At 43.7% G+C, this 12,630-nt stretch overlaps 1 protein-coding gene across 1 annotated transcript in view; it reads left to right on the forward strand.

Annotated features, from left to right (window-relative positions):
- The first annotated feature begins 11,318 nt into the window (after positions 1 to 11,318).
- HTATIP2 (HIV-1 Tat interactive protein 2) overlaps positions 11,319 to 12,630 on the forward strand; it is an 18,436-nt gene continuing 17,124 nt past the window's right edge. The window contains exons 1-2 of the mRNA XM_017857862.1: positions 11,319 to 11,521; positions 11,846 to 12,041. Coding sequence (XP_017713351.1) covers positions 11,418 to 11,521; positions 11,846 to 12,041 — 300 coding nt within the window. The 5' untranslated portion in view covers positions 11,319 to 11,417. The remainder of the gene's footprint in view (positions 11,522 to 11,845; positions 12,042 to 12,630) is intronic.

A 12,630-nucleotide genomic window follows, 5' to 3' on the forward strand; every position in this document is an offset into this window, starting at 1 on the left:
GGCTAGTTTTTGTATTTTTAGTAGAGACGGGGTTTCACCGTGTTAGCCAGGATGGTCTCGATCTCCTGACCTCGTGATCCGCCCGTCTCGGCCTCCCAAAGTGCTGGGATTACAGGCTTGAGCCACCGTGCCCGGCCAGCTCTCCTACTTTCTAACTGAGTGACTTGCAGTGAGCTGCTTCACCTCTTGGTGCCTCAGCTCCCTTATCTGTAATAATCATAATTCCTGATTTATAAGGATGTTCATAATTTTTTTTTTTAAAGGAGGAGGGTCGAAACACAGTTCGCTTCAGGCCTCTATATGATCTTTCTAAGGTGAAGACTATGTTCATTCTCTTTATGGATATTGTATCCTAATACCACATCCTTCCACAGTGAATTTCTCCTTTAACTGGGCAGCAGTGTGACTCAAGGAGCTTTAAAAAGTGCTGTTCCTTGCTGGGTGTGGTGGCTCACGCCTGTAATCCCAGCACATTGGGAAGCTGAGACTGGTGGATTTCCTGAGGTCAGGAGTTTGAGACCAGTCTGGTCACATGGTGAAACCCTATCTCTACTAAAAATACAAAAAAATTAGGCAGGCGTGGTGGCATGTGCCTGTAATCCCAGCTACTCAGGAGGCTGAGGCAGGAGAATCACTTGAACCAGGGAAGCAGAGGTTGCAGTGAGCGGAGATCACACCACTGCACTCCAGCCTGGGTGACACAGCGAGACTCCATCTCAAAGGAAAAAACAAAAACAAAAACAAAACCTGCTGTTCTTGATTCAGTAGGTCTAGGGCAAACTCAGGCATCTTTATTTTTCAGAAGCTTCAAGGGATGTCCATGTGTAATCAGAATTGCAAATTGCTGCCATGTGGCCATGTGGTATACTGCCACAGCACACTACCAGTGCCGTGTGGTATCTAATTTGAACTTTGCCATAAACCTATGCAATAAGCAGGTTTTGCCATTACCTTCAACTTATAGATAAGGAGACTAAAACTAAGGGCTTGATCAAATGTACACAGCTAGTCAGTGTACAAACTGGGGCCTATACCTGAGTCATATAACTCAAAAACTTATGCTCTTTCCATGTGGTTGCAGAACAAGATTAATTTTTTTAAAAAACAAGGTATTTCGTATGTATTACTTCCTCCTCTTTCCTGCAGTGACTACTTCGGTCCATATTTTCATCCCATAGGTTACTTTGGCAACAGCTTTCACCAGAAGCCCTCTCCTATCTTTATCTCTTCCCTGAACACTACCTTCAGCTTAATCATTAACCATTAAGTGCAGTGTTCATCAAGTAACTCTTCTGTTTAAAACTGACCAATATTCGACCTGTTTACCAACTATATTAGTCCATTATCATGTTGCTAATAGACATACCCAAGACTGGGTAATTTACAAAGGAAAGAGGTTTAATTGACTCACAGTTCAGCATGGCTGGGGAGGCCTCAGGAAACTTACAATCATGGTGGAAGGGGAAGAAAATACATCCTTCTTCACACGGTGGCAGGAGAGAGAAGAATGAGAGCTGAGCAAAGGGGGAAACCCCTATAAAACCATGAGACCTTGTGAGAACTTACTATCATGAGAATAGCATGGGGGAAACTGCCCCCATGATTCAATTACCTTCCATGTGGGGATTATGGGAACTACAATTCAAGATGAGATTTGGGTGGGAACACAGCCAAACCATGTCATCATCTGTAGTGGGTTGAATGGTGGCCCCCAAAAAGACATGTCCTCATCCTAACCTCTGCAACCTATGAGCATGACCTTATTTGGAAAAAGGGTCTTTGTAGATGTAATTAAGTTAAGGATATTCACATGAGGTCATTCTGGATCATCTGGGCAGGCCCTAAATCCAATGACAAGTGTCCTTGTAAGAGACAAAAGACACAGACACCAGAAGAGAAGACCAAGTGAAGACAGAAGCAGAGATGGGAGTTTTCCAGCCACAACCCGAGGAACGCCTGGAGCCATCAAAAGCAGGAAGAGGCAAGCGAGCATTCTCCCCTAGAACCTGCAGAGGGAACATGGTCCTGCTGACACTTCAATTTCAGACTTCTGGGAGAGTAAGTTTCTGTTGTTGTAAGTCATCCAGTGTGTGGTCATTTGTTACAGCAGCCTTAGGAAACTAATACACCAGCTCATCACCTCTTTTTGACTTTCAGGGACCATGACATCTGTGGTTTCCCTGCTAATCCAGCCCTGGTCTTGCATAAATCCTCTGCTCATCTGGTTGTTCCTTCACTGTCTCCTCCCTGGGACCCTCAGGTCTCCTTGTGTGCCTTCCCTCATGTTGCCTCCTCATCAGAAAGAAGACATGCCCTCTCAACAGAGTCTCCCTTCAGAAGGGAACTGGCTTTTGAGGTGGCATGATACTGGGGGAGGACATGATCTCTAGGGACATGGTGGTGGGGTAGGCAGGGTGCTCTTTGCCAGTCAGTTCCTTGACATGTTTTCTAATTTTTTTACTGGCCTCAACCCTTCCTTTTGTTGCCTGCATTAAAGAGTGTGTCTAAGACCCACTACTTGCACAAGTCTTGTTACATTCTTGGGTGTTATCCATAAAGTATATTTGACTAGTTGACCTGTTACTCTCCTAGGTCTCATGCATAAGGTATGGTGAAATCTACCCATGAAAACATTTTTCTTAAGCACCTACTAAGTGCCAAACACTGCCCCAAAGCTGTAGCTGTAGCAGTGAGATAGATGCAGTGGCTGACCTCACAGAGCAGAGTCTTCTTGTTTTGATAAATACTATGCTTATCTAGTTGGACTTGACTAAGGTCACACGGCTACTAAGTGGGTGGCCAGGATTCAAATCTACTTTTGTCTGACTGCAACGTTGCTTTCTACCACATCATGTGTATCAGTTTGAGTCCTGGCAAGAAACAGAGAATGTGTTCCAACAGAGTAACTGAGGGAGAAGTTAGTGAAAGATTATTTACAAGGAAGCAGGAAGGGTTAAAGAAAACCCAACAAGGAATGGTGCTGTGTCCCAATGCCAGCAACAGCGGGGAGTCATTTCTACTCCTAAGTCTAAAAGGTTGAGGCAAGGAGGTGGTTACTGGAACCTGGAGAGAGTGCCTGTAGCTGTCAGGGAGGCTGTCAGACAGGAGTGAGGCTCTTGGGTTGAGGAATAGCAATCTCACAGCAGGGATTCAGTGGAATAAAGCCCCTAACCCCATACTCCTCCTCTGCTACAATTTCCTGCTGGTGACTCTTATCACCAAGGTAGCTGATAGGTCAAGGAGGACAAGGTAGACTGGATGATGCAGGCCTTAGAGGTCAGCTGTGGAGTCACAGAAAAGGATACAGAGAGTGGAAAGTGGATCTGGAGGGGCAAATGAAAAATGTGCCTGTAATCCCAGCACTTGGGAGGCTGACACAAATGATCACTTGAACTCGGGAGTTCAAGACCAGCCTGGGAAACATGACAAAACCCTGTTTCTGGAGAGAAAAAAAAAAAAGCCAGGCATGATGGTGCGTGTCTGTAGTCTCAGCCACATGGGAGGCTGTGGGAGCTTGAACCAGGGAGGCAGATGTTGCAAAGAGCTGAGATTGTGCCATTGCCCTCCAGCCTGGGTGACAGAGCAAGATCATGTCTCACAAAAGAAAAAAAAAGAAAAATGCCCAACATACCAGTGTTTTCCAAACTTGACTCCTTCAGATACTATTTTCATGAATTTACCATATCCCATGTTTACTATACACTCAACTGTACTTAATATTTTATGAAAATTTCCTCTTTGTTTATGTTAAATGTACTACTAGTAGCAGGTACTAATAAATGTATTAATAGTAATTAAGGTGATATTTCACTACCTTGAATAGAAGAAAACCGTAAAAAATAAATCTAATAAAATCAAGTTTGCTAAATTTTAAAACCTAAAATTTAACAATAATTATAAATGATAATGTATCTTATGATGTCCTTCACAGGCAGGTCCCTACCTGCTTTTCTAGTCTCCCCTCCCCTTCCCTACCTCTGTCCTATGCTTCCATCCCTCCATTTCAAGCATATTGGTTTTTGGCTCTTCAAAACCAGCTATACTTCTACCTACCACAGTGCTTTTACATAGGTTATTCATTTGGTATATATCAGTAAGAGGACATACCCATGAGTGCTAGGGATCCTGAAGAATTCAACAAATACAGTGCTATCAGCTAAAAATAAGAAGAATTATGCTTTCCTGAATACATTCTAGAATAACACAGGTAGCATTCATGATTTTGTTATTGATCTGGATATCCAGGTTCTTGTCCTGGCACCAAAGTTTAATCCCAAGATCTTAGATGATATATTTAATAAATGTGTGACTCAGTTTCTCCATTTTTAAAAACAATTAGCTATCAAGAACATGATAGATATACTAAATCACCTACCTAAACTGTCGAATGCAATTCATGGCTGTATTTGTTATGTGAGAGCAGAAAATTACAATACTTTCTTTCAGACACCTACCTTTACCAAATCTGACCTTTCATGTGCCCGACCAGATATCTTAGTCATGCTACAATTATTTAAAGCTCTCATTTGTGAAAAAAAAAAAAAATTATCCAGCATTCATATTTATGAATAAATGAGATAAATGGGGAACAAGGATGACCACTTTAGATGCTATTTAACATCCATTCTCTTTTCTTTCTATAATAGTGACCTCTACTTTCCTTGGGAACTTTACCTCCTTCCCTACTCCCAGACATGTGGGAAGAGATAGCCCCACCCAGCTTCATTCCCAGAGTCACAGTGACAGTCAGGAGGTTTAATCAGAACTAAGGAGATACAGCTGGGGACTTCTGCGTACAATTATGCTCTTTCTGCTGGACGTGAATCTAGGAGGATGTACTTGATAGCTTCAATCATCCATTCTCCCCATTTCTCCACCTTACTGTATGTCCTGAAGAAAACTGGTCTGCACAGTATAAGTTCCCTCTAGCTTCTGGTTGAATTTAGACAATGAAGAGTATGAGCAAGAGTACAGCCTTTGGGTCATCTTTACAGGGTCTGAGAGTAAGACTGACATGAAGGAAAGTAGAGCCATGGTTGGGAGAGGGACTGGGTCCTGGCCCCATTGGCTGACTGGCTGATTCTGGTCACATCCACTGATTCTTTAGTTACATGAGCCAGGACATTTCCTTTTTTTTTGTTTTGTTTTGTTTTCCTCAAAACATTTTGAGTTTGGGGCTTCAAACACATGAAACAGTCTTAATGAAGGTATAACTAAGAATATAGCTCTGAAGTGAAGATGCATGGATCTCTGATCCTGAGGACTCTAAATCTGACCTAAATACAGTTCCAGTCTCCATAAGGCCCCATCCTACAGCAGATCCTGTTTTGAGATTTCTCTGAGATTCTGTCTCTCTTATACATGATGTGTAGCCTTACAATATTCACCATCTTTACTCAAGTTAATGTGAGTCAGTCTGTTCCTTGGAGCAAAGTGAATGTAATGAAACAGTTCCCATCTTACAGATAGGGAAACGGAGGCCAAGATACATGAAGAGACTTCATGAAAGGCAAACCTGAATGTGGCAGGCAGGTCTCTGGCCACGGATCTTTCCCTGTTACCTCCGTTTCCTTATGTCCCCTTTCCCTCTTTCCCTATGCTTTCCGCTTCCCCTTTGCCCTGAATTTTTGTGGTCCGGTTGCTCTAGGAGGGTAGGTCTTGTCACATTATCTCAGCACCTGCATGAGAAGGTTCCAGCTGTCAGAGAAGGAAAGGCATGGACTTGTTTTTCTCTGAGTTTCCTTCTATTTCTGTATGCTCATTTGGCATTCAGCACGTGCTACTCTATGAAAGTTTGGGGGATATTTTATAATGTTGTTGAACTTTATTTAGCTTCCCAAGTATTTATGACTTGCCTTCAAGATGAGAGTGAGTTTAGCTGGTGTCCCTGATTCATCTTGGAAAAATCTATAGTACCTAGCACAGTATCTGGCTCGCATTAGATAATCAGTAAATATCCATTGACAAGATTGACTAAAAGAATCTTACATTAGGCAAAACGCTGGCTAAGCTGCTGTAACAAAATTACAGTGGCTTCAACATGACAAAAGTTTATTTTTCTGTCACTGCCCAGAGGCGTGCAGGCAGTCTAGGGTGGGTAGGCAGCTCTGTTCTATGAAAGTCATCCAAGGGCACCTTGCCCTGCTATCCTCTAGAGAGTGTCTTTCTCCTCATGGTCAGAGCTGGTTCACCAGTACATTCACATTCTGGCCTAAGGAAAGGGGGAAAGGGAAAGTGAAGGGAAAGAAGGTAACTTCCTTATAAAGATGTGATTCAAATTTGCACATATTACCTCTGCTTGCTTCTCATTGGCTATATCACTGTCACGTGCTCATGCTAGCTTGCAAGTGATACCAGGAAATATAAAATCTGAATGGGCAGCCACATGTTCTGATAAACCTATGGACCATATTGCTAAAAGAAAGGCAAGGATGGGCATGATGGCTCATACCGGTAACCACAGTACTTTGGGAGGCCAAGGCAGGAGTATGGCTCCAAGCCAGGAATTCAAGACCTGCCTGAGCAACATGGAGAGATCTTGCCTCTACAGAAAACTTTAAAAAATTAGTTGGGCATGGTGGTGTACACATGTGGTCCCAGCTACTCAGGAGGCTGAGGCAGGAGGATCACTTGAGCCCAGGAGGTCAAGGCATGATAGTGCCACTGTACTCCAGCCTGGGTGACAAAGAAAAAGAGAAAGAGAGATGAGAGATAAGGAGCTATTTGACCCTGATCAAAACTAAAAGACTGATGATACCAAGTGGGTGAAAATATAATGTAAAATGGCACATCTATCTTACAGAATTCTTTGATCATTCTTCTCCTAGGTATCTACTGAAAAGTAATAAAAACATATGTCCATAAGTAGCTGGGCATGGTGGCTCATGCCTGTAATCCCAGTACTTTGGGAGGCCGAGGTGGGTGGATCACCTGAAATCAGGAGTCCAAGACTAGCCTGGCCAACATGGCGAAACCCCGACTCTACTAAAAATACAAAAATTAACCAGGCATGTTGGTGTGTGCCTGTAATCCCAGCTATTCGGGAGGCTGAGGCAAGAGAAAAGTTTGAACCCAGGAGGTGGAGGTTGTGGTGAGCCAAGATCGTGCCATTGCACTCCAGCCTGGGCAACAGAGCAAGACTCTATCTTGCTCTGTTGTGTACATACACACACATGTATATATATATGTATGTATATATCCACATATGTATATGTATATATACATATGTACATATAATGTATATATGCACATATGTATATACATTACATATGTATATATGGGGTGTGTGTATGTGTGTATATATGTGTATATATATATGTGTGTGTGTGTATATATATGTCCAAGAGTAATGAAAACATGTTACTGAAGAAAGACTGGTCCAATAATGTTCATAGAAGCCTTACTCGTAATTAGCCAAAAAGTAGAAACAAACCAAATGTCCATCAACAGAAGAATGTTTAAACATGTTGTGGGATATTCATACTGGAATACTGGAAGGCTACTCAGCAATAAAAAGGAATGAGTTCCTGATACATGAAACAACCAGGGCTGATTTACTCATTTGGCATAGTAGGCACAGTTCTGGGGCCTGTGAAAATAAACTTGTAGGTGGAAGAAAATGTTTGAGGTGGAAGAAATTGTCATGTTCATCTTTATAGCAACATAGTCATAAGACATAATTTTTGATTATATAAATAGTGTGTGTGCATAAAATGAAGGGGCTCATGAAGTGCTTAGGGCCCACAGAAATCATAATGCAGCCCTACGAACAAGAATAAATATTAAAATATGTGTTAAGCCAAACACCTGAGACACGAAAGAGTACATGCTGTACTCTTAAATAGAATTCGACAACAGGCAAAACTATGTTGATAGTGACCAGAAAGTGACTGCCTCCGGAGTGGGGAGAGACTGTCAAGAAGGGAATGAAGGCACTTTCAGGAATGGCAGACATGCTCTATATCTTGTTTTTGGTGGTGGTTATTTAGGTGTATATACAATCTTCTGAAATCGTGGAACAGAACCTTTAGGATCTGTACATTTTAATGTATATTAATTATGCCACAATTTTAAACAAACAAAAGGGGAAGAATAGACAGTAGGGTACAATGAATAATTTCTGTGACAGATTTGATAAATGAATTACTAGGACAGTGTTTGCTGACAAGGTTTAACATTGCATTCTTGTAGAAAAGCTTTAGGAACTCGAAGGGAAGAGTCCAGGTGCTGTGACAGGCCAGTGGGGAATGAACCACACTGCTCTGTATCAATCAAGCTTTTTTATTGCCAATAACAGAATATATCTGGTAAGCTTACACAGCACAGGAATGTATCAGAAGAATAACAGGAAGTACTGTGTTCACAACAGTCTCTGAAAACAGACAGGAATTAAGGCAGGAATTTAAGACAAGATCAGACCATCAGATGGTGGGTGGATCATATGATGCCATAATCCTGTACCCTTGCCCCAACAAACCAACATATATCTCAGGCCTTCACTGCATCTTTTCATTACTCCTCCAAAACTGAAAACCTATGTGTGAGCCTCTGGTTGGCTGAGCCTAAGCAAAGCCTACATATAAAAACGCCCATGGAGATGGAAGAGGGAATGTGTTTCATTGGCTTCTAGATGGGAGGTGGGGCCCCCAAATGACCAATGTTCCCAACACAACCTGAACAATCTGAAATTATTCAGATTTCTGCTTGTCATTCTAACCTCTGTTCAGGACTTCCAAGATCCAGGACAGGCAGAGTGTAGATAGCTGTGTTCCAAACCACTGATCTGGTTTAGCAAGCCTGAATCACAGGCGTGGAAGGTCACCCGGGTTCAACCATCTAGAAGACCGAATTAGGCCAGGACCTGGGCAGGGAGACCAGTTATGCTGGGGAGATATGATGAGAGCTTGAATTACGTGGGAGAAATATTTGTAAGGCAGATGGGATAACAGGACTTGATGAGTCTGTAGTGTGGAAAGGCTAGGAAAAAAAGGAATCAAAGGAGATAGTCTGATTTCTGATTTGACAGGGCGGAAGGAGGTGTGTTTGTGTGTGCATATGTGTGTGTATGTGTATGTAGGGATAGTGACACCCAAGAGAGGCTAGGAATAGGTTTGTTTTATTCCTATTTGGGGTGGTTGGGTGGGCAGGGTTAAGTTTTTGACATGGTGAATTTGAGATGACAGCCAATATACATATGGGGTGTGTGTATGTGTGTATATATGTGTATATATATATGTGTGTGTGTGTATATATATGTCCAAGAGTAATGAAAACATGTTACTGAAGAAAGACTGGTCCAATAATGTTCATAGAAGCCTTACTCGTAATTAGCCAAAAGTAGAAACAAACCAAATGTCCATCAACAGAAGAATGTTTAAACATGTTGTGGGATATTCATACTGGAATACTGGAAGGCTACTCAGCAATAAAAGGAATGAGTTCCTGATACATGAAACAACCAGGGCTGATTTACTCATTTGGCATAGTAGGCACAGTTCTGGGGCCTGTGAAAATAAACTTGTAGGTGGAAGAAAATGTTTGAGGTGGAAGAAATTGTCATGTTCATCTTTATAGCAACATAGTCATAAGACATAATTTTGATTATATAAATAGTGTGTGTGCATAAAATGAAGGGGCTCATGAAGTGCTTAGGGCCCACAGAAATCATAATGCAGCCCTACGAACAAGAATAAATATTAAAATATGTGTTAAGCCAAACACCTGAGACACGAAAGAGTACATGCTGTACTCTTAAATAGAATTCGACAACAGGCAAAACTATGTTGATAGTGACCAGAAAGTGACTGCCTCCGGAGTGGGGAGAGACTGTCAAGAAGGGAATGAAGGCACTTTCAGGAATGGCAGACATGCTCTATATCTTGTTTTGGTGGTGGTTATTTAGGTGTATATACAATCTTCTGAAATCGTGGAACAGAACCTTTAGGATCTGTACATTTTAATGTATATTAATTATGCCACAATTTTAAACAAACAAAAGGGGAAGAATAGACAGTAGGGTACAATGAATAATTTCTGTGACAGATTTGATAAATGAATTACTAGGACAGTGTTTGCTGACAAGGTTTAACATTGCATTCTTGTAGAAAAGCTTTAGGAACTCGAAGGGAAGAGTCCAGGTGCTGTGACAGGCCAGTGGGGAATGAACCACACTGCTCTGTATCAATCAAGCTTTTTTATTGCCAATAACAGAATATATCTGGTAAGCTTACACAGCACAGGAATGTATCAGAAGAATAACAGGAAGTACTGTGTTCACAACAGTCTCTGAAAACAGACAGGAATTAAGGCAGGAATTTAAGACAAGATCAGACCATCAGATGGTGGGTGGATCATATGATGCCATAATCCTGTACCCTTGCCCCAACAAACCAACATATATCTCAGGCCTTCACTGCATCTTTTCATTACTCCTCCAAAACTGAAAACCTATGTGTGAGCCTCTGGTTGGCTGAGCCTAAGCAAAGCCTACATATAAAACGCCCATGGAGATGGAAGAGGGAATGTGTTTCATTGGCTTCTAGATGGGAGGTGGGGCCCCAAATGACCAATGTTCCCAACACAACCTGAACAATCTGAAATTATTCAGATTTCTGCTTGTCATTCTAACCTCTGTTCAGGACTTCCAAGATCCAGGACAGGCAGAGTGTAGATAGCTGTGTTCCAAACCACTGATCTGGTTTAGCAAGCCTGAATCACAGGCGTGGAAGGTCACCCGGGTTCAACCATCTAGAAGACCGAATTAGGCCAGGACCTGGGCAGGGAGACCAGTTATGCTGGGGAGATATGATGAGAGCTTGAATTACGTGGGAGAAATATTTGTAAGGCAGATGGGATAACAGGACTTGATGAGTCTGTAGTGTGGAAAGGCTAGGAAAAAAAGGAATCAAAGGAGATAGTCTGATTTCTGATTTGACAGGGCGGAAGGAGGTGTGTTTGTGTGTGCATATGTGTGTGTATGTGTATGTAGGGATAGTGACACCCAAGAGAGGCTAGGAATAGGTTTGTTTTATTCCTATTTGGGGTGGTTGGGTGGGCAGGGTTAAGTTTTTGACATGGTGAATTTGAGATGATAGCCAATATACAATTGACATTCCAGTTTGGGTGACCATTGAAGATCAAGTCTGGCAAGTCTATTAGCTGAGCGCGGCAGGTGAGGGAAAACGCGGGGAGAGTGTCCTGCAGATTCCTGACTTAGGAAGGGTCGCGGCTCCGCGCACGTGCTCTCAGAGTCACCTTCCCCGCGCCTGTGAAGGTGCAGGGAGTTTGTCCTCAGGTCCCGCCCCTGTGGGCGGGGCGAGGCAGCGTCGCAGCGAGGCCACCCGGAAGACCAAGCCGGGTAGGCACTGGCTCCGTCGCCTCCAAAGCCCCGGGCTGACAAGGGAAGGTGGGATGCTCTGATGGCCGGGCCTGCGGCGCTGAGCGCAGCGGCGGCGGCGGCTGCTCTGGTGGCCGCCTTGCTCCTGCTGCGTCGTGAGGACCCGGGGCCGGGGGCTAGCCCCAGGTAACCCCTCCGCGTATGGGACCGAGCTGGGCCCGGTCTCCTGGCCGGGCCAGGGATACCGTGGGGGATGCCCAGTGGTGCCAGCAGCTTGTGGCATCTGGGCTCACCCTCCAGCTCGGGCCCCTTCCAATGGGTCTGCTGGCTCAGGTACGGGGGATGGCCCGGGAGCCGCGCCCCGCACGTGAGTCAGCACTTTCCCCAGGGCCTAGACTGCGGAGAACAATATCCTCTTCCCGAACAGATAAACAGCCCTTGTTCCTCGGGGTAAAGACGGGCAGTCCCCTGACACCCTAAGACAGGCACCTGTCGATGTTATTTCCTCAGCATGGCCGAAACAGAAGCACTGTCCAAGCTTCGAGAAGACTTCAAGATGCAGAATAAATCTGTCTTTATTTTGGGCGCCAGCGGAGAAACCGGCAGAGCGCTCTTAAAGGAAATCCTGGAGCAGGGCCTATTTTCCAAAGTCACGCTCATTGGCCGGAGGAAGCTCACCTTAAACGAGGAAGCATATAAAAATGTGGTGGGTATTTGAGCTGGGGCTCAAATGGACCCCCAGTGATTCTGCGAGGTGAACATAGTTCACGCCTAAAGGCTAAATACTGCCCTGCCAGTAGTGGGGGTAGTGAGAGGCCATCAAAATTTGGCCAAGATTGGTGTGTGAGGGTCCCTCCCAGAAGTCCGACTCCTGGATTGTAGCCCAGGTGTGCCTCCCTCCCGCTCATTGTGTGTTCTTGGGCAAAGCCCTTCTCTCCATCTGCAACCCTATAAAGCTGGATCTGACTTGTAATGGGGGTGGGGGCTGGTGAGACAGATGAGCACTGTTTTCAGGGTCATACAAGCTGGCTTTTAGAGGCAGCCCTGGTGACCTTGAGAATTTTCTCAGCCACTTTGCTGATTTTGTCAACCTGCGCACTTCACACTAATATTGTCAGGGATTCTGAAATTGCTTTGCAGAGTGAGAAAGGTCTATGGCAGTGAAAGGTGGGGTTATTCACTTACAAGAATTTGCCCTGCCTGACTTCCCAGACTTGTGTCTGTAAATTGAATATTCCCTTCACTCTAAGTTAAACCTTTTTTTTTGTTTTGTTTTGTTTTTTTTTTTTTTTTTT

This window comes from Rhinopithecus bieti, unplaced genomic scaffold, assembly GCF_001698545.2.
Source record: "Rhinopithecus bieti isolate Rb0 unplaced genomic scaffold, ASM169854v2 scaffold_2350, whole genome shotgun sequence".
Lineage (NCBI taxonomy): Eukaryota > Metazoa > Chordata > Mammalia > Primates > Cercopithecidae > Rhinopithecus > Rhinopithecus bieti.